This window comes from Grammomys surdaster, unplaced genomic scaffold, assembly GCF_004785775.1.
Source record: "Grammomys surdaster isolate TR1022 unplaced genomic scaffold, NIH_TR_1.0 126124, whole genome shotgun sequence".
Classification (NCBI taxonomy): Eukaryota; Metazoa; Chordata; class Mammalia; order Rodentia; family Muridae; genus Grammomys; species Grammomys surdaster.
The window spans coordinates 4,257,004-4,281,223 of record NW_021620932.1 but is presented as its reverse complement, the minus strand read 5'-3'; the positions used below and the strand labels follow the sequence as shown (position 1 = coordinate 4,281,223).

Below are 24,220 nucleotides of genomic sequence, written 5' to 3'. Positions count from 1 at the left end.
GTTTTCTCCACCACTTAGAACACAATGAGTCTTCATGAGCATCCACCTAAGATGGAATGTATTTTTCTTAGTGAAAAGTATTATGTAATTTTCAAAATCCTCTCAGAATTTTTATAAAACTCCCCATAGATTGATGAAGTTTGCCGACATCATCAAAGAAGTATCTTTGTGTGTTGAGAAATAATTAACACAGAAACCTACATCTGATCCAAGAGTGTGTCATTAAAATACTCAGCCACAAACAGGATGCCTATATCACCCTCATAAAAATATTCATTTTACAAATAAATCTAACTATATAAAATAAAATGCGTCAAATGAACTAGAGAAGATAGATGAATGATGAGTGCTTTATGAATAATATTTATAACAGAAATTAAGAAAAAATAAAGCATTTGGGAAGAACAATGAGGAGTCAGATACAGTAAATAGTAAGTCTTAGTAAACGAAGTTGCTGCCAAATTCAAGGTAAAAGAGGTTCTCCAATACTAAGTCCATTCATGCTGAAGACTAATACAAATCGTTGAGAAATTATAATTGGATTCTTAAAATGCGAACTCACTGGCAAATTTTGCCATAGAATATTTTTAACTTGACAGAGGCCAATTCTCATGTTAATAGGTCTTTCCAAATGTCAATTTTGGAATTGACTAAAAGTAATATCTAGATTGAAGTGCAGCGCTGTCGTGGAAGTAAATCATGTAAGCATCTTTTAATATTAATAAGAAAATTATGTATTAAAATATATTTTTGAATTTAATATTTATTTATGTGTATAGCATGCCTATACAGTCACCACAGTGGGAAATTGTTTTAGTTTTAAGCATATGTTTTTTTTTCCACAAAATGGATTATTTTTATATTTATCAACATTTAGCACAATAATATTTAACTTTAACAAAAAAAATTCTAATGATTAGACATAGTATATATATATATATATATGTATACAGTATATATGTATACAGTATATATGTGTATATATGAGATGGATGTATTCATATAGCACAATATTATCTAGCAATAAAAATAGTTATTGATACTTTCTTTAAGTTGTGTGAGTCTAATATATCGTGTTAAATATCTCAAGCTCAAATACCTATATGTTTTTGCTTGATTTGATTTTTATAAGAAATTTTTATAAAGAGAAATATTTATGGGTATAGAAAATATATTATGACTTGAGTAATGGTGAAAGTCATGGGAGACATTGGAGGCCTAATAGGTTCCTTATTGAGGTGAAAATACTGTTGTAAGTTTGCAACAATGTTATGGTAAACTAAGATCTGATAAAGAATTAGTGTTCCCCAAGAAAGAGTCCCTTAAACTACCAAATACCAAATGGTATCAAAAAATATACTAAAACACTTTTTAGTTGTGGGTTTATTAGTTTTGAGTTATATTTCAATAATTCCTCATTGCTTTATATGTTTATCAAACAACATATTGTAAAAAGAAGAAATTTTCACAAACATTTCTGATTAACAGTAGTTAGGAGACTTAGGACTGCATTTTTTTATCACTTTTTTAACATGAGAGTTATTAGCTTGGTCATGAAATGCATTTGTATATATGCAGTTAAAAATCTAACAATGTATTTATAGTAATTCGCTGTGAAAAAGCAATGAAAGTACAAGTTGCTTATTAGTTTGTTTTACATTATTGAGTAACCTCCCAACAAAAGTGATTAAAGAATAGTAGTTGTATTCAATCATGTAAAAAACAAGCAAACAAACAAACGCACAAAAACCAAAAAACAAACCTAGTTTCTAGTTTGCAACTCATTGTTTACTTAGAATTTACTTCTTTTTCTGTTCTAAGTTGGTGGAAGAATCTCCATGCTTTAACTTGTCATTAAAGTAGCTAAACATTAAAAGGAATCTAGGTAAACATACCAAGGCCATTACCATTCTTCTATGGACTAGTGTCTAGGATTAACTGATTTGGAACAGATGATCTATGTAACAGCTTATCTCTAAGAAAAGGTGGTTTTCTTTCCATTAACCAATTGTAGCTCTTCATCTAGGGGTAAGAATGTACGGAATTTTCCCTGATTACATGGGCATATTCATTAGTACTATACAAATCTGTACACTTCTTTGCCTTATGGAATACAAAAATTTAGGTGTATGCTTGCTGTAACACAGTTAGCAAATCTAGATGTTGATACTGCTTCCTCACTGATTTATGTTAAGTCTCTGAAAGACGCTCTTATAAAAGCAATGATCCTACCATCCACTCAAGCAGAAGAATAGCTTCCCTCAGGCAAAGATTGTTTTCTCCTTTTTCTTTTCACCATAATCATTCTTTCTGATTCCTTTCACTTTAACTTTCACTGTTAAAGATATTAAGAACAAGTATTTTCCTTAACAGAGAAATTGAGTTTTAATATAAAAATACTTCTATAATATCTGACTTATCAGAAGACCAAACAATTCTAAAGCATCTTTTTATGAGATAAAATTTTGCAGAATGAGATTTTTTTAATACGTGAATAAAATTGGATTGCATTTTTTATTCAGAAAGAAAGCAAATTATTATTGACATTTTCTTGAAGTACCCTAGTAAATTCAAAGGGGTCTGAAAGTAAAAGTTTCTCACAGCTCTTCCTTCTCTCATGTTTGTAAAAGATCCTTTCAAAGAGTTCTTTTAAAAACAAATGAATGCTGCTCTGCTAAGATTTGATGCTACAGATACTGCAGATAAAATTATCCATGGCCTGAGGTCAGTATTTCCATTTTGGTCATTCTTCAAGACTGGCATATATAGCTTGATCTTGCTAGCCATTTTTGTCCTGGGAATACTTTTATTTTTGCCCATCATGTTAAAGCTTGTCTTTAGCAGCATCAACAGGTTGGCAGCGAAAGTACATGTCTTGAATCTGAAAATGGACCCCCAGACAGAGTTATTAAATTAACAGGTTGGCAAGCCAAGGATGTGTAAGATTTTGAACAGAGCCTTACCAACCTAAAACAGAAGTGCATTGCTTTTGATAATGCATATTCCATGACTGTTAAAAAGACATTCTTGTCAGAACAGCCTAAGACATGCTCAGATTTGTTAATGAAATAAAAAGTGAGGAGATGTTGAGAGTTTTGGGGGCTACTTGACAGAAAGCTGACATTAGTCAAGGAAAATGAACTGGACTTTGGGCAGTAATCTGACATTAGGCTAGAACAAAGAAGCAATTTCAGGCAGAAATCTAAATCTTAGGCTAGAACAAAGAAGTAGGCTTCAGGCAAGAAAATGATGTTGGGCTAGGATAGAGAAGTAGGCTCAGATATTTTAGTCATCCCGATAAATCCTTAGAAACAGTGATGACAGGAGTGATCAAGAGACTTTGTTTATTGCCTTACTTGTTGTTTGATTATTTACGCCCTCTGTCTTGCTTGTTCCTTGACTATTTGCATCTACTGTATTACTAGTTCCTCAACCTAGTACTGACCTTAATACTTGGAAAAAAATCTCAAATATGAAGTTCAGAATTGTTAAAATACCACAATATACTAATTTATATATGGATAAGAAAAGAAGACAAAGAAATACACCTTTGACCTTTCACATCTCCCAGTTCAAGTTTCCATATGCTGTCCCCTCTTCATTTTAAAAGTATCTGAAATACTTTACTTATTGAATAATGTTGTTTTTACATAAATAAAAATATTTCGTATATAGACATGAATTCTACCAATAAAATGATCAGATATCATATAGAGGATGTTATAGAGTTTTACAAAGTTAATTTTAATACATGTGCAAGATATTTAAAGTGTTCTCAAAATTCTATTAGCTCTATTTCTGCCAACAATCTGAGGCAAACTATAGCACTCCAATGTTTTACCTCTCTATACAATAAGGAAACTGTATGCTTCATAGTTGGTTGTATGTGTGATGAATGATGTGTTTATATTAGTGACAATAGATGCTACATGTATGTAGAGTCACTTTCTTTTAGGATATGGCTACTGGAATGAGAATCCTGCCTCACAGGATGACCCTATCCATGTGAATACAAGGACAGTATTCATTGATTTCAGTGTGTTAAAAACAAGTCACTTCAACTTAAAAACACAGCTTCCCTTACTAGAAGCACTAATTGGAATCAATAGGACATAAAATTTTGTGTGTAATGCTGTGGTAGTGATTAAGACAAAAATTTGTCGTATATATTAAGTGAATTTCTAAAAAAAAGGAATCAATTTTTAAAAAGAAAAACAAATCAAATAAAATTGAAAAGAAAGACATAAATTTTGGAAGACATGAGACTGGGTCTTGAGCAGTGTGGCAATAGGGAGTGAAGGATGAATATGACCAAGATATGGTCTGGTTATGGGGAGTCTCATACGGCCCTCAATCTTGATTAAGACCAATAGACAAAGAATGGCAGAAAAGATACTGACAATCAGTGTTCTATAGACAAAGAATGGCAGAAAAGATACTGACAATCAGTGTTCTTCAGGGATGAGAACCCTGAAAGCTTATTTAATCACAAGTGATTGTCACTAGATACATATAAAGACACACAGATACACAGGCACACACACACACACACTCACACACACACACACACACACAGAGAGGAGGATCAACACTAAGTGTACTCAGCATATTGTATTGATGTATACATATATGTTATGTGTATGACAGTCATAATTAAAAAGTTATGAATTTGAAAGGAAATGAGATATGTGAGAGAATTTGGAGGGGAAAAATGTTGGGTTGAAATTATGAATATCTAGTACTCATGTATAAAATGTTGAAATAAACAACATACCTTATATCATTGGAGGAAATTTTGAAAGACTGAATAAAACATTAAATTATCAATAAATTTTATGGAAGTTAATATAAATATCTTTATACCTGTCACTGCAATTAAAGCATCCATGAATATTTTTACATTGCTGGGCTGATCAACCCCAGCTGAATCTCTAGCACTACTTTCTGAGCTCTTGTATTTTTAAACTTCTAAGAATTGTGTTGTACTCACTGTGGAACTCAGCCAGGAATTACACTCTTAATCCTCATGCCTCATCGTCTTTATTGTTTGGATTGTAATCTTGTACCAAAATGATTGGCAAAGAAAAATTTTTAATTGATTGTTCTTTGCCATGTTAAATAATATTATGATAATGAATCATAGTTGAATATCTGGAAAGAGGGAGTGGGAAATGTCTTCAGAAATGGGAGTATTTGATTATTTGAACCTTTCTTACAACATATTTGAGTAGTGCTATTTTATAAAATAATTTCAGTGAAGCAAGGAGTCTATTTTATATTAGTTAATAACTATTTTTAATAATATTCGAAATACATGACAGTAAGGAATCAAGAACTTTAAAGTATCACTAAAGTGTAATTTGATCTTTAGTAGATAAATTGATTGTCATGGCTTGAATGTGAAGGATACCTAATGGTTCTTGTTTTGAGTGTTTTATCTCTGAATTTAGTTCTTCCTTCAGGAATTGGAACCTGACTTGCAGAAATGGTTCACTGGGAATGAGCCTTGATGATCATATCTAATCTTGGCTCAAGTGCTAGTCATAACCTATGTTTCTTGAATTCTGAAAAACTGAGAATCCTACACCACATGATCCCATCCCACCATGTCTTCATCATGACATGGTGAAGTTTTGAAACCATGAGCTAAAAGAAATCTCTCAGCAACACAAAAGAAATGAATAGACTGCTGGTCTAAAATATTTAGCAAGCTCTGGGGTTTAAATTGTAATATGGTTGCTTATGGATGTATCATTAATGTAATTCTGGAAATGATACTTTAAAAAATAATTGCCATTATAATTTAAGTACAAAGCAATCCATAAATATCACAAAGAAAAATCATAGGAGAGATAGGAAGGTCATTACTGCCCAGGCTGCCCATTCCTCAAAGAGTTTGTTATTATTGGATATCAGTAGTAGAAGTTCATGAAATTGCTTACTATACTTATCCTGAATCACTGATTACAAACAGATAATAAAACTCAAAGTTTATTCATTTTTAATTTTAAATTCTAACTTACAATTATATGCACATGGAATACTATAATTTAACAATATTGAATATTGAATAATAGGGAGATTTTTAAATAATTTGGTACTAATGTAGTACACTGTTTCTTGTTCTAAGAAAAATGTTAATGAAGTATTTTACTTTGGTAACTTTGAAAAGGCATAAATTCAAAGCTAAACTCCATTTATTCTTCCAAAACGATTTCTAATTCATGATTTATTATCAGAGTATGGGTAAAGGTAAAAAGTGTGTTTTTCAGCCAGTAACTGTGAGCAGCGTCATGCATTCGAATGCCATGAACAGAAACATTAATAAAGTTGGTTCTCTGCCCAGGCACTCCTCTAATGGCTGATAGGGGCAAGAGAGCAATGAGAAGTGTCTTTAATGTTACTACACTGAAGAGCAGAGATGCTTGACAGATTCCGATGGCTTCATGCTCCAGTTATTACCCTTCTGCCTTTCAAAGTCTCTGATGAACAAAGTAGTTTCTCATTAGTCATGTTTGCACTATTTCTGCTTACAGCCTGAATCTAGTGACATCCTGAAGGTCAGGCTAGTCACCCTGAGTAGAAAGTGAGTGTATAACAAAGAAATGACAATGAGCAGTTTAGAAGAAAACATAAAACAAACTTAACTGAGTAACAAGACTTCTTTCAGTTATTCAGTTGCTCCTATGTCTGCAGAATTTAACAACGATTTGTCTGGAAAAATTCATGCTTTGCTTCTTGGGTATTAGCAATCTAATCAGACACTGTAGGTAAATTGTAACCACCATACAAGAGTTCTCATATTGGGTAAAATGGAAACTTCGTAGAACACAATATGTACTACACTTAATACTCTATTCCATTAAAATTTAAGAATCAAATTCTAGTATGCTATTTAATGTCCTAAACCACACCTTTCCCTTTTTATAATTGTCATAATACATGGTTTATATGTATCATAAGGTAATAAATACAGTTATTAGTCAAATCACTCTTGGTAAGACTTGAGTGTGGTTTATTCTGCATCTAGCTAGTACAAGGCCTTGGTTTCAATCTTACAAATGCAAATATATCGATGCACAACATATGCATATATATTCAAACTTGCATATCATATATAACTTGTGTTACACAAACAGTAGTATGTCAAGTAACGCTGAGAAAACTGCTGCTCATGTGGCCAGTGCAGAGGCAGATGTTACCCATTTTTTTCTGTTTTATGACCATTCTGCTACATGTGCATGGAAAACATTAACTTCTTTTCTAGAGAGGTTTCTTTTTTCTTTTCTTTGTTTTTTTCCTTCCTTCCTATCTTTCTTCTTTTTAAATCAAATATTTTCTTTATCGTCTTGCCAGCCTGATATCACTATTCTTGGAATTAAAACTTGGATCTGTTTATTACTTAAAGACTGAGACTTTCAATAGTGTCACCCTTTATTCAGTATGCCAGTCCACATCAAAAAAAAAAAAAAAAACAAACCTCAATAGCTCTGTAATAATTGCTAGAATTGCTGCTCATCTAAGTCTACTGTTTCATAAATTAAAAGAATGTATACAGAAAATGTGGTACATTTACACAATGGAGTATTACTCAGCTGTTAAAAACAATGAATTCGTGAAATTCTTATGCAAATGGATGAAACTAGAAAATGCCACCCTGAGTGAGATAACCCAGTCACAAAAGAACATACATGGTGTTCACTCATTGGTAATTGGATGTTAGCCCAAAAGCTTGCAATATTAAAGATACAACTCGCAGACCACATGAATCTCATGAAGAAGGAAGACCAAAGTGTGGGTGCTTCAGTCCTTCTTAGAAGGAATAACAAAATACTCATGGGTGCAAATATGGAGACAAAGTGTAGGACAGAAACTGAAAAAGCATTCTTCTGGAGACTACTCCACCTGGGTATCCATCCCATGTGCAGTCACCAAAGGTAGACACTGATATGGATGCCAGGAAGTGCATGCTGACAGGAGCCTGATACAGTTGCAGTCCCATGGGGTGAGCAACAATACCAATCAACCAAAGCTCCCAAGGTCTAAACCACCAGCCTGGGAAGACATAGGGAGGGACCCATGTCTTCAGCTGTTTATGTAGAGGAGGATGGCCTTCTCCGGCATAGGTGGGAGAGGAGATTTTTGGTCCCATGAAGACTGGATGCCCCATTGAGGGGAAATTTGAGGGTTGGGAGGTAGTTGGTGAGTGGGTGGCTGGGTGGGGGCACATTCTCCTAGAAGCAGGAGGAGGGGGGATGGGATAGAGGGTTCTTCGGTGGGGGGAAATGGGGAAAGGGGATAACATCTGAAATGTAAATAAAATATCCAATAAAAATATATTATAAAAAAATTTAAAAATATGATTCTGACACTTTTCACCCTACAGTCCCATCACCTAAAAATATGTTTAAACAGGAAAAAGTTGGTTCAACCTCAGATCATTTCAAATTTTATCTTTTTGCAATATTATTGAAATTAAAATGAGCACCTGTAATTTATGCAGACTTTTCATGAATCATTTGCTCATAAATTTCACACTCTATGCATATACATATACTTATATATGACCAAATAATTAACACTGAGGGTGATAATTTACTTTCATTCAACATATGAAGCATGAAATTACGGACAATACATTGTCTAATTCATTCTTACACTCCCATTATCACTGCCTTCAGGAGCTGGAGCATAGTAATAAAGGGTTAATGCAGCAATTCATTCTTCCTTTCAATAATGAATTTGACATATGAATATATTTTAAAACATAGCTAAATATAAAACATGTTGCTAAAGAACAAACTATATATTCATTCATGTAGAGAACTACAACAAAAATAAGAATATAGTATAAGGTCATTAACCAATAAATCACATAAGGATTATAGAGTAACATATTATATGGAATAGTGAGAACAGAGACTGGGGAAAAAAGTTAGAGAAGAATTTACAATGATTTAGGGGAGAAGGTAATGTTAAGATTACATAGGAGATTTTTTGACAAAGTAAACAAGAAAGCAAAACACAAAGATCTTCCTTTAACAAAGTGTGTATTAAAGTAACAGAACAGTAAGAAGGATGGCAGTGCTGGACCGCTAAAAGAAGCATGGGAATGTAGTAACAAAGCATGTCAAATACACATTCACGCACTGTTATTAGATGAGAGAATACACAATTTATGAGTGCCCCAGTACCCGTAATTCAAGCCCTTGGGAGACAGAAGCTTAAGTAGCAGGGTCTGAAAACAGACACTGTTTGGGAAACCAAAGACCATGTCTAAAAACTGAACAGCCTTAGATGATGTAGGAAGAGATTTCACTTTTCTAGCATATGTGAGACATTAGGTTCCATCTCCAGCACAAAAACAAAACAAAACAAACAAGCAAACAAACAAACCCAATTAACTACTCATAAGCTTACAATAAACACACACATACACAGAGAAAAACAATTAAAATTGAAAGAAACTTCCATAAAAAGTGTAATATTTATTTTGCTTGGATATATTTTAAGTAAAAATTAAGGGCTAATTCATTTAGAATTGAATGATATTGACAGTGCCAATATAAATATCTATAGACTCTACTAGTGCATGGAATAAAACATATATGCTGAAGCATTGTAAATTCCTTTACTTTTGAGCATGATATCAACACAGAACTTTCAGAATTATAAGCAAGAAATCATATTTACAAAATATGTGATCTTTGAGCTTACAATTTGTGGTTGTTTCAATAGGTATGGTCCCCAGAGACTCAGGTATTTGAATGCATGGTCCACAGTAAATAGCACTATTTAGAGGTGTGGTCTTGTGAGATGTAGCAGGTGTGGCCTTGTTGGAGAAAGTGTGTCACTGTGGCAGTGGACTTTGGGGTCTTATATGTTCAAGCTATGCCCAGTGTTAAACAAGTCTCTCCATGCAGCCTAGAGATCAAGATGTAGAACTCAGACACAGGTCTGAACCTCCACTAAGGCAGATCAGAGTGTCTTTCCCTCTCCCCACAGCACAGCCTACAGGTCTCCCAGGAGATCTGCCCTAACCAGGGACACAGATGACACTCCTGCCCAAGTAACTGCCTCAGGTGGGAACTCGATAGAACCCAGCAGAAGTGGAACCCCTCCCCTCTGCACATTTCCCATTTCCTTTCTGTTCTACACCTTCACCCAGGCAGATGGTGGTAAGTCTGCTCCTCTCCCAAACCACAGAATGCCTGTCTCCTATGAGGTCCATCATAACAAGGTCACAAGAAGACTGTCCTAACCCAGGTACACAGGAGGCCTGCCCTAAGCACAGACACAGGTGCTCCAACCCCCACCCCCAACCAGAAACAGTACAGCCTGCCTCCCAGGAGGCTTGCTCTAATCAGGTCACAGAGCTTTACCTGCCTCCAGAAAGGTAGGCTCCAGTCAATGACAACCAGGACAGTTAACATCAGAGATAACCAGATGGTGAGGGGTAAGCACAAGAGCATAAGCAAAAAAAAGCCAACATAATTAGGCAAAATAAAAACAGTTCTCTTACAAGTGCAAGCCATGATTATGCCAACACACCTGAAAAGCAAGATACTGACCTAAAAGCCCATCTCATTAAGATAATAGAGGCCTTTAAGGAGGATATAAGCCCTTAAATACAAGAAAACACCAGCAAACAAGTGAAGAAAATGAACAAAATTGTCAAATACTTAAAATTGGAAATAGAAACAAGAAAGAAAAAAATGGAGGCAACCCTGGAGATGGTAAATCTGGGAAAGAGATCATGACCTATAGCTTTTAAGTGAAAAAGGTCAAGTAACATATAAAGGCAAACCTATTAGATTTGCTTCTAACTTCTCAGGAAAGACTCTAAAGGCCAGAAGATCCTGGACAGATGTCATGCAGACCCTAAGAGAACACGAATGCCTGCCCGGGCTACTAAAAACCAAGATATTCTATGACAAAATCAAATTTAAAGAGTATCTTTCTACTACTCCAGCTCTAGAGAAGATACTAGAAGGAAAACTCCAAAAAAAGGAGGGTATCTACACCCTCAAAGACAAAAGAAATTAATCATCTTACAGCAAACCAAATAGAAGAAAATTACACACACACAATACCACCTCCAACAACAAAAACAATAGGAACACACAATCACTGTCTTTAATATATCTGAATATCAATAGACTCAATTATCCAATTAAAAAGATATAGGCTAACAGATTGGATACAGAAGCAAGATCAAGATTTTGCTCAGTAAAAGAAACACACCACAATGACAGACTTTTACTCTGAGTAAAAGACTTGTATTCCCCCTGAATACCCATGCTCCAGTGTCATCCCCTTCCCCACGCCCTGCCTTTTTGTGTTTATAATCCCACTGTGAATGCGTATAAATTACGATTTGAAAAACATGAATTAATTATTAAAAAAAAGAAAAGAAGAAGATAATGAAGAAGATTACCAAAATCCTAAGGGATACCTGAGAACTCTGATGGTTGAGAGACTTTGTAAATATGATTACAGTAATCAGTATGAAGAAACACACAGACAGAGTCCAGGGCGTGTTGTGAATGAAAGAATGTCTCTAGCCATAACTGAATGTGAAAGAGACATCCTTATTCATTTATCCTCAGACATGCACTTCAAAGGTCAAACTGGAGAGAAACCATGCCAGTACCAGAAACACATGGAGAAGATTTTGAAACACAAAAAAAATGTTGGAAGGACTTCACTTATTCTGAGTTGCTTTAGATGCATAAAAGCCTTCCCATGAGACAGAAATCCTATGAAAATAAGCTAAGGAAGCCTCTAGGAGTTTCACTTCCAATCATGATTATGAAGGAACTTATACTGAAGAGAACAATGTGGGAAAAGCATGGTGTGATTCCTGTAGCCTTCTCTGGCATGAAAATAGTCTCATTCAAGAGAAATGTCATACATGTAATCAATGTGGAAAAGCATTTAGTCGTCCCTCACAGCTTCACAAACATGAAAAAATTCACACTGGTGAGAAACCTTATGTATGTACACATTGTGGAAAAGCATTCTTTGATCACAGAACTGTACGGTCATAAGAGGACTCACATCAGAGTGAAACTACTTGCTTGAAATCAATGTGGAAAAGCATTTCTTCATCCCTGCCAATTTCTCATCAATAAACTAATTCATACTGGAGAGAGATCTTTTGTATGTAAGCATTGAGGAAAAGTTCTCACCTATTCCAGTGCTTGCCATTATCATGAAACAATTCACATTATAGAGAAATCCTGTGTCTGTAAGCAATGAGGGAAAGCATTTAAATGTTCTGCATACCTTCACATACATGAACGATCCCACAGTGGAGAAAAACTCTACGTGTGTAAGCATTATGGCAAAGCCTTTGCTTATGCCACTGGATATCACAAACATGAATGAACTCACACAGGATAGAAATCATTCATGTGTGTTCAACGTGGGAAAAACTTTCACTTTTTCCAAATCTCTTCAAATACATGAAAAATATCACACTGGAGAGAAACCCTATATATGTAAGCATTTACCTGTTCCACATACCTTCTCAGACATGAAAGAACTCACAGAGAGAAGAAACTCAGTGGATAATATTTCTACCAGTGTACCTCATGAGAATGTCTGATGTCAGCTTTTATTTTGAGGGATGAAATAAAATGGAGAGATACTGTAAGATTACGAGAACTGCAGAAATATAATTTTGGTCCCCGTGCTTTCTGTAGGATGACAATCTGTACAACAGGTTCTGCTGCTCTGTGTCTTTCGTTCCAGCAATGAGAAAGTAAAGGCTAAGCAATTTTAATATTCAGTGAAGCCTGTGCTGTTTACTAGGTTTGAACACAGCTTGGGAATTGTCTGTAAATATAAAAAAGTTGCAATTTTACCCATAAGATAAAATTCATGAAGTTATGTCATGTGGTTGAGTCCTGTAAAAGAAGTGTGAAGGATATTGAAGGTTTATTTGCATTGAATTTTTCTCAAAATAAACCACCTGAAATAGAAAAATTAAAATAAAGTAAAGTAAAATAAAATAAAATAAAATAAAATAAATAAAGAACTTCTGGAAAGATCACCATCCCTGACCGCAAGCTACATTAGTGCAATAGCAAAAAAAAAAAAAAAAAAGAAAAGAGAAATAAAAAACAACCTGGTATTGGTGCACAGATAGACAGGAGTTTCAATGGAATAAAATAGAAGACTCAGAAATAAACTGGCATAGCTTTGTACCCTTAATTTTTGACAAAGAATCCAAAAAAATACAGTGGGGAAAAAGCATCTTCAACAAATGGTGCTGGTCTAATTGTTGGTCTGCATGTAGAAGAAGGAAAATTTATTCACATTTATCACCTAATACAAAGCTCTAGTCCAAGTGAATCAAGGACCTTCACATAAAACCATATACACTGAATCTAACAGATGGGAAATTGAGAAATAGCCTTGAATGCATTGGCACAGGGATAAATTTTCAGAACATATCACCTGTGCCTCATGCTCTAAGATCAACAATTAACAAATGGTACCTTATGAAACTGAAAAGCTCTGTAAGGCAAAAGATACTAACAATAAATAAAACAGCAACCTAGACATTAGGGAAAGATCTTCACTAATCCTACATCCAATAGAGGGCTAATATCTAAAATATACAAAGAATTCAAGAAATTAAACTGCAGAAAATAAAAAACTCTATTAAAAATCTCCCTACAGAGTTAAACAAAGAATTCTCAACTGAGGAATCTGGAGTGTCACTTAAGAGAAACACTTAAAAATTGGTCACTAACATCCTTATTCATCAGGGAAATACAAGTCAAAATGACCCCTTAATTCCACCTTACATCAATTAAAATGACTAAGATCAAAAACTCAAGCAACAGCAGATGCTGGCAAGGATGCAGAAAAGAGGAACAACACTCCTCCACTATTGGTGGGATTGTAAGCTGGTACAACCACTATGGAAAGCAGTCTGGCAGTACCTCAGACAATTGAACATAGTATTACCTGAGGACCCAGCTATAGCACTCCTTGGCATATACCCAAAAGATGAATCAACATACAACAGGGACACATGCTCCACTATGTTCATAGAACACTTATTTATAATAGCCAGAAGCTGGAAAGAACCCAGATGTCCTTCAACAGAGGAATGGATACAGAAAATGTGGTACATTTACACAGTGGAATACCACTTAGCTAATACAAATAAGGGCATCATGAATTTTGCAGGCAATGGATGGAACTAGAAAATAGCATCCTGAGAGAGGTAATCCAGACCCAAAATTACATACATAGTATGTACTCAGTGATGAGTGGATATTACCCCAAAAGCTCAGAGTACCCACAATACAACTCACAGACCATATGAAGCCTAACAAGAAGGAAAACCCAAGTGTGGATGCTCCAATCACACTTAGGAGGAACAAATTAATCACAGGAGGCAGATGGAGGGAGGAACCTGGGTAGGAGAGATAAGGGGTACCAGAAAAAGGGAGACATGATCATTTATAATCAGAGAAAGGAGAGACACCCACCGGGCCCTGAGAATGAATAAAAATATGCAACAGTGTGGGATGGGTGATGTGGGGAACATCTAGAATGTCCCAGACATTAGGGATGTGAGGGATCTCCAGGAACCAATGGAGATGACCTTAGGCAAAATGACCATCAATGGGGAAATGGAACCTGAAGCAACCACCTTCAGCAGATAGACATGGCTCCCAATTGAAGGATGGGGCTATCCATTCATCTCAAAATTTTTGACCCAGAATTCTTTGTCTCTAAAGGAAATGCAGGAACAAAAATGTAGCAGAGACTAAAGAAATGAACATCTATAAACTGCACCACCTTGATATCCATTCCATGTACAGGTACCAAACAATACTATTTCTGGTGCCGTGCTGTGCTTGCAGTGAGGAGCCAGGCATGGCTGTCCTCAGGGGCTCTACCAGTACCTGACTGAGACAGACACAGATACTTACAGAAAACCATTGGACTGAGTTTGGGGATGCCTATGGAAATGTTAGGGGAATGATTGAAGGAGCTGAAGGGGAATGCAATCTCAACAGTATCAACAGGCCCCTCAGAGCTCTCAGGGACTAAGCCACTAAGCAAAGAGCAAACGACTCCTGCTAGATATGTAGCAGAGGACTGCTTTGTCTGGCCTCAGTGAAAGGGGATACACTTGGTACTGTGGAGGCTTGATGGCGCAGAGAAGGGGATACTAAAAGGGTAAGGTGGGAATGAGCAGGTGGGTGGGTGAGCATCCTTGTGGAGGCAAAAGGGAGGGGAAATAGAGTAGGGTGTTTGTGGAGGAGGCAGTGGGAAAGGGGTAACTTTTGAATTGTAAATAAATAAAATAATTTAAAAAACAAAAATGTAGACCTCTCAGCTCTGTCTTCAGCACTGTATTGGCCTCTATGCTCCCATGCTTCTGCCATGATAACAATTACTAAACTTCTGAAACTGTAAGCCAGCCTCAACTAAATGCTGTTCTTTATGAGTGGAAATAGTCTTGGCGTCTTGTGACAGCAATATAACCCTACGACACAACTTGAAAAATATAAAGGATACATTTAAATTAGGGAAACATTCAAATCACACTGTATGGCTAAAGAATAGGTAGGTAAGCTGAGTCTTGAACAATCATGGAGAAGTCTAGGACAGTCCAGGGAAGTTTCTACTAAAGATTTCAAACTTCACTATAAAGTAAGTTTTTCTCACAAACACTGTATAAGAAGATACTGTCTTCTGCAAATCCTACCAAAAGCTGCAGTTGATTGTTTATAACACTAACAGTGAAAGGCATAGCTTTTTTACTTCATTTTAATATTTTCCTAAAACTATACCTTCAATTGCCTATTTTTTCAAGACTCTGTTAAAATATATACTTATCTTTCAATTTTCCTACATATGTACTTGCTTTTACCTGTGTGGGATAACGGCTTTTGTTCTACGTTTCTTTGATATATGCCTTTCACTGAGAAAGGATAACCTTGAACTATTTGGTGAGAAGAATTGTAGGTTGTGATATTAGTAGCCTATTCAAAAGGCAGAACTAAGCTTAAGACCAAGTCGGGGTTATGATGGTAGTGAGACAGCCATCCCATCAGCGAAAGATGCCCACTCTGAATATACTTTGAAAATCCCATTCTCCATTCATCTTTAACCCCTTATGTACAATTTTATATATGTATATAAGAAATATATCATAATATAAGATACATATCAAAATTTAATAAAAGATATATTGTATGAATATATCTTATTTATATGTAGGTGTGAATGTCTATGTGGATAATGTGCATTTTTATACAGGTGCTCAAACTGACAGTGGTGTAATAAACCTCCTCCAGCTGAAATAATAGGTAGTTATGAACCATTATACGTTGTAGATGTATAACAAACTCCGGTTGTTTACAAGAGCAATAAGTACTCGTTACTGATGAGCTGCCTCTTTAGCCCCTGAGATATACTTCATATACTATTTAATACAAAAATTTACCTTGTTACTAAAATTAAAATGAAGAATGACAAATGCAAATTCTACTCTTTTGAATGCAACTTCTTCACATCAAGTACAAAAAACCCCAGCTATTTTCATGGCCTATTTTCATTCAGTGAAGATAAATCATTGTTTGTCTATATTTTGGTTTGCAATGCATCTTCAAATTATGTAAAAATATTTTCCTTCTTGTGATCCACATGATGTTTTCATATTATACTTTACTGTTTTTGAAATGCGGCGTCCATAATTACCTAATGGTTATTAATGAAAGATAATAAATTATTCAGTGACTTTCCCTCAGTGATTTTAGTGCTATCTCTATATGCATAAGCCAAAGATTAAATTAGTATTGGAGATTCCATTTCAAACTGCTGCCTAATATTGGGTTTTTAATCAAAACTTTTCTACAGTTTTACATGCGAAACACTCATCTGAGTCACACAGCTGCAAAAACAAACTAACAAGTGATAAGGTCTGGTTTGTGCAAAGCAAAGTTCTTAGGAAGCAAACAAAACTAGACTACTCAGGTGTAAACAATTTGAATAAACATTTGAGAGAACCTACATTAATGACATTACAGAGATAGTAGGAAAAATGAGCATTTAGTGTTACTGATTTCATTTTTAGAAAAGTATAAGTAAAAATAATAAATATACTTTCTTTCAAAACATAGATGATATAGATTGATTAATAATATGCTCCTGATTAGACAGGATCGAGAGGCAAATTTGTGATGAGAAACTGTAACATCAGATGCAAACTACTAATTTTCAAGTGTTAAATCTAACGAAAGAAAAACTACAAAGGACAAACTGGTAGTACCTTTTTTTCTCTTAAATATTAACCATGAACAACTGGAGAACACTGTATCTTCATAGTTCTGAAATTTTGGACATAATATAAATTTCAATAGACATAATATTACACATAATTCATCCACCATCTCAAAGATAAAAATTTATGGAAGCATCAGAGCATACAATATCATACCTAGAAATCTTTCATTGTTTTATGCATGCTTTCATAAACAATATACACATTAAAACTGTAAAAATAGTGTTATTTTATCAAATAAACTAGGGGCAGTCCAAGCAGCTGCAAAGAAAATATTTTTTATCACTGAATTAATAATTTCCAGCCAGACCAGAAGGGACCATTATCCCTCTTGATATGGCAGCATATTGTTATTTGGCTAAGCTAAGCCAGGGGCTCTAAACTGTAATGAAATGTGCCCAATTAAATGACAGCAGGTGGATCTTGATATTTTGGTTGATAAAGTACTTGTTTACACTGATTTTGAATGGTTTATATCATTTCAAAAATGGTGCTGTGACCTGTCATGGAATCTTTCCAAAGGCTTCAATAAGAGAATAACAAACTGTTCCTGCTTTTATCTATGAGTTTTATCAAACTTTCAATCTGCTTAAAAATTTAAAATATAAAAGTTAGAAGATACTGAAATTCTAAGATCAATGATTAGGATACTTTTAAATATTGATTAGTGACTTAAAATGCATTTTCTGTTTTACTTTGGAAATAAAAAGAATCAAAAACTTTTACTTTTGCTTACTATGTATAATTTTACTGTGAGTTGCTGATGAAATACTCTATAACATTTTATTTATTTATTTATTTCAATAATCAAAATCAAAGTTACTTATATAAAACATATTACTAATCTAGAGTATTTATTGCATGTATGAGTATGACATTAGAATAATTATACCTAGCATGTGAACTACAGTAAATATTGAGTTTTATATGAATTTATACTTTCTTTACTGCAGGTAATATGAAAAAAAAATCCATCAACATGAAAGAGTCACATTTAAAGTTTACAATACATGGGTGTGGAGATAACTCAGTGGTTAAGAGCATTGTTATTCATTTTTTAAGATAATTAATTTTATTTTCAATGTTTGTTGGTGTTTTGACTACAAGTGTGTTTGTGCGAGGTGTCAGATCTCTGGAACTAGAGTTAACACAGATGTGAGCTTCCATGTCAGAGAATTAAACCATAATCCTCTGGGAGAGCAGCTGAGGCTCTTGACTGCTAAGCCATCTCTCTGGTCTCAGAATTGCTATTTTTGAAGGTGACCTGTAGCGGCTTATGTTCTCATGCTAATTATGCTACCCCAAAACCTGTTTGCAGTATCCTGCACATGAAGCTAAAGGAAGCCTGTCCCCAGTGGCTTTTGACTAGTAAATAAAGTCAATGACTGGGCAGGGAGATAAAAGTAAGACTTTTAGGATTCTTGGGAAGGGACTGAGGAAAGAGGAAGAGGGGATTCTGCCATGAGGAGGGCATAGGAGAAGGACCACTTCTGAAGGTGCAGGAGGGTGAGACAGCCAACATGCAGGGTCAGAGAGAAAGTGGCCCCAGGAGGGGTGCCCAGCAGGGTCTGGGGCAGTAATAATAAAATATAGATTCAGTAACATAGACATATTACTAATCTAGAGTATTTAATGCAAATATGAGTATGAAATTAGAATAATTATATCTAGCAAGTGAACTACAGTAAATATTGAGTTTTGTATGAATTTATACTTTCTTTACTGCAAGTAACGTGAGTATATCATAGGGGAGTGTTTTTAGCCAGTGAAGTTAGGGAGTGGCCCAGCCATTGAGCTATTTAAGGTATTTAAAATATAAGGCTGTGTATATCTGTCCTTCTAGGGAATCCAGAGCATTGGGGCAGTAGCAAGAAGCATGCACATGCACCCGCTGGGAAGTAAAGAGCAGATTAATATAATACTTTATAAAGTAAACTAGCATTATACAAAAACAGTGACCCAGGTTCAATTTCTAGCAGTCCACAGCAAAAGGTATACATACATACATACATACATACATACATACATACACACATGTAGATCAAACAACAAAATAAAATAAATATTTAAAAAGTTAAAAACATAAAAATAAGTTATACAATTAAAAAGACTTTTACAAGCTTTATAATTCTGATGAAAGCACCACTATAAAATGAAAATTGTTGCAAACCAACCAAAATTTTGAACTGTTTCAAGGATATTTGTTGACTGATTTGTATGTCGCTTACACTTTTGAATTATTAAAACATTTTGTAAAGTTAATTTTATAAAATACATACCAAGTGTTGTCTATTTTTAAATATTTGCCTTGAAAAAATTGCAAATTTATATACTAGATGGGCATAAGAATTGGCAAGGTGGGCATGCTCAAACTCCGGTATCTCAGAGATCTGAGACAACAGGAGTGGAACTGCCTTCTTCTTGCCTGCTCTGTAGCATTAACTATGATGCCCAACTGAGAGGACCTCAAGCAATCAGTCACATAATGCAGCACCTCTCTGTGCTAACAAACATCTCAGTAACCTTAGCCTTCAGCGAATGACCTCCCCTTCCTGGATATTCTCAAGCCCTTTTCCAAATTTTATAATCCCTGGTTCATCCCGAATAAAGTATATGCATGCATTCACATACATAACTAATAATGAAACACGACCAAGCTAAGATAGTTTCTGAGAGCTGTTTCATTAGAGTTGGCCAATCGGAAGAAAGGGGTACAACACTAAAATTAAAGAAGAAGGCTTTCTCTCTTTTCCCGCAACTGAAGCACTCAGCACTAGCTCCCAATTGGATTGGATCCTGTTCATCTTCAGGTCTAGCATGCAATGGCGTTCTCAGGCCAGGAAGAGAGATGCGGATATCCTGTCCCTTGCTGTTCCTGACATCCTCTCCAGACAGTAAATTGGAGGTGCCCATGTACCCCAAGAACATTTATCTCAGAACAAGCTTTCATTTTTCTGGTTTGGTGAACACATGGCTCTGATGCCCTGAAGGGGGCTTCAGACACTGCCTTCTCTCTGAGCTGGTGTATTGGCAGTACCCAGACACAGCTGGCTGAGAAAGGCTGAAGCAGGGACCCATACCAATGACACAAATAAAGACTGTACACTATCCATTACAGTTGCAAGATTTATACCCACAAATCTTTCAGATAGAGTTGCCCCATATATAATCCTATATGATAGACCTTTTGAAAAAAGCACTGGTATATCAACATTTAGAATCCTAGATAGTCAACATCCAAATGTCAATATTGTTTATCAAAATAATAACATCATAAAATTAACATATGGCCAATATTATTATTTACTTTGAAACTATAAAATATTATGTAATAATAAAAGTCAAAATGAAAATAATATACTAATCATATGATACATTTTAATCATAAAATGATTATTGAAAGCCATCATAACAGCTCCTGTCTCATTCGATATTATAGTGCAATACTCCACTACTTAAATATTAAGTCTCCTTACCATGGTATAGCTGTGAGCCACCTTCATTAATTCAATACATCCTTGAGCATCTGCAAATGCCCGGATTCCTAAACAGTTGGATGGATGCAGAAGTTTCATGAGGAAGTGACAACACACTTCAACCACTTGAGGCAGCTGGAGAAGACACGCGGCTGCAAGGAGGTTTTCAATCGTGTCTTCTTTTAATTCCAAACAACCTGAAGTGCAACCAAAAAATCACGTGAAATTTGCTTTCTAGCATTTCTCACATGGCTTATATAGTAACTAGGTCTTTCCTGACTTAAGTTGGGATGTTTGAGTGTCCTGATAATGTACCAGTCTTATACAGGCAGCATAGTTACTCTTAATTAATATGTGCAACAGTACATAAAAAAATTAACATTCTTTAAGAGGTATTTTCAATCATTTTTCTAAGGATTGACGTATTTCACTTAATATATGGAAGATATTTGAAGTTCTTGTCATTGAACTGTCAGCAAAAGGGAAGATTATATACTAAAAGCTTTAACACACTTAACTTGCCCTTCATCCATGCACACCCTCCTCTCCTAGCTGTTTGAAGTGATAAGTAAACCCTCCTAGATGGGGAATGTAAAACACAAGAGAGACCTCTAACATGAATCATAACAGGGACAGTGAGGTACACATTAGAATTGCCAGCTTAAAAATGTTATTAAATAACAGATATAATGAAATAAATATTTGAATATACATATATAACAATTCATAAATATATCTGTATTTATAATAATAATTTTTAAAATAGTAAAGACATCTCAAAATCTATAATAATGTACTAATTATTGAGTCTAATATGCTAATTATTGAGTTGAAGTCAAATTTTACAGTTACATGCAATTTGGAAAAATACTATTATAATATATTTGGAGAAATATTTTCTAAATTATTTAATAAAGTCATCAAAAAAGTAGGAATATATCTTATAAACAAAGATGTCAAAATCAGACAAATGTTGATAGTATATGTTTAATAGTGTAACTCTGATTTGAAATAGCAGAGAGATAACTATCTTTAATTTTACATTCACTCGGAAGAATTTGTACACAAACATCAGGCTTGCTTGCTATTTGTGAGGAGAAGTACTTTCCAGAATTATTCTTGGCTGCAGTCTGAGAACTTTGGCTCAGAAGGCTAGAAACCACTGAACTTTCACACATTTCCTTCTGCATGTCTGGAACACTTGTACATTGCCATTAGAGGTTGCCTAGGTGACCAGCCTCTAGTATAAAATTCCTAGTTACTGAGTCAGTAATGAGACTCCCTGCCTAGTACGACTTTACATATTTTATCATGAATGAGTATACTGAGTCCCTCAGGCTTGCACTGGATGAGAGATTCAGGAGTGTGCACCTCATGTTCTCTGAATGTATTGGATGGATCCTTGTCTCTCTCTCTCAGTGTGCTTTATATTCTGGTTGTCATAATAAATTATGGGAGTTGGTACAACAATAAGCAAGCTCTGTCTAATTATCTTGGGAGGCGCTGTATTCAGATAAAGTTTTGGAAATTTCCACCTATAATATTCTGACCATAAAAGTTGAAGTTTTGAGCTTAAAAGTCAAATGTGTCAGGGTTTCATTCATCCCAAATTTATATTAACATCCATTCTAATTATATCCAATATTCCAGAAACATCTTAACGGAAATGTAAAATGTGAATCTATTATTGTTTTGAGTATGTGATGAACCCAGACAATTCCAAAATTAAACAACTAATAAGCAAATAAAAACACTTGTAGACTTAGTACAAAGCAAGAATAATTAAACTGAATAAGAAGGCTCCTAACAAACATAAACAGAACAATGGAAATGAACAAAACATCTGTGAATAAGAACATACAAAATAACATAAAATTACATGGAAAGCAATGGCAAAAAGTTGAAAGGAAGATAATCACTGAACAAGTCAAATAATCCTGAACAAACGATGTTACACACTTTATAAACCTTATCATATATAAAATTTACTCAAGAAAGATCATAGGCATAAAAGTTAAACCCTGATTATAAATCTTCTTTAAAAATAAAAGGAAAATCCTCGTGACCTTAAGCCAATGAAATATTTTAGATAAATATCAAAGTATAATCCTATAAGGATAGAAGAAATTTGACTACATGAAATTCATCTCAAGTGGCACAATCTGAGAATCAAAGAGCTAAGCCTTGAATTGGGAAGGTACCTACAAATCATATGCCTGATAAGTGATTGTCCAGATTGTACTAAGATCTCAAAAATCCAACCATCGGAATAAAATAACGTAAACATTTATGTTTCCTTTTGTAGATGAGCTCTAAGTAAAATGACCTGCGTTCTGATCATGGATTAGAAATTTTTATTTTTATTTAGTTTAATTTGGGGGCTGCAGGGTTTTCTCCTGTTGTGTAACAGTTTCCTCTGAGATTCAAACATTGCATTCAGAAGGGAAGCTGCTTAAGCAGGATGGTAGAGAAGTCAAAGGAGCTTCAAGAAGTCCCTGAAACTGACAAATTGACTAGGCCTGTGCAAAGAAGAAAACCATTCACAGAGGAGCTGGGCTGGAAAGAAGACCCACAGAGAAAAGCTAAAAGATGTCTCTGAGACCAGGCTAGTTGCCTGAAAGAAATAGAAACCAGCTAAGCTGTCTGCAAGACCCTCCTATCAGAGTCACTTGGAAGAGACATTCTCCAAAGTTTTGAGCTGGTTGCAGGCTGTGTAGTATGTCCCAAGTTTCCCAGCTGTTGTAAGCTGGGATGAACCTAGGTGATGAAGCTGTTTTTGAGTCATTTCTGCTCCTGTAACTTCTCACTCATATCCCTGTAAGTAACACCAATAAAATGTATTGGCTCACCAAGTTGAAAAAAGAAAAGGAAAAAAAGAAGAATATAAAAGGCAAGAAAATTTTAAGTAGAAAAGTTTTTTATTTGCTTGCTTGTTTTTCGAGCTGAGATGTATGCATTAAAATTTGTGGATATGATCAATGTTTCTTGAGATATTCAACACTACCACAATGAAACAACGTGAAGCATAGTTAGCACCAGAGCTGCTCCTGGTTTTCTGAAACTCCACAAATAATGTGGGAAATGGTTTTGCACTTTGACTTCTTCTAACACTCGTCTATTCTACTAAGATTCAGCTGAGGCTAAATAAAAGAATTTATTATCACACACCTTTAAGCAATCATATGTGTATTGACAAGTACTAGAATGAATGGAACTATCCTCAAGAAAACACATCACAGTAATAAGGAAGATTCAGAAATGTGACTATACTAAGTGATGGTGATGAGTAGAAAGAAAGTTTTCCTAAAATTAATACAAATTTCCAAGTCACTAAAACTCTTTAAAAGATCTGAAAAATACTGTACATATGCATTCAAACTATATATATATATATATATATATATATATATATATATATATATATATA

The 24,220-nt window shown here is 34.7% G+C and overlaps 1 protein-coding gene across 2 annotated transcripts in view; it reads right to left on the bottom strand.

Moving 5' to 3' along the window:
* Positions 1-24,220, bottom strand: part of Klhl1 (kelch like family member 1) — a 350,430-nt gene that overhangs the window by 174,688 nt on the left and 151,522 nt on the right. For both annotated transcript variants that reach the window (XM_028756561.1, XM_028756563.1), the window contains one exon: positions 20,794-20,990. In XM_028756561.1, the coding sequence (XP_028612394.1) occupies positions 20,794-20,990 (197 nt within the window). The remainder of the gene's footprint in view (positions 1-20,793; positions 20,991-24,220) is intronic.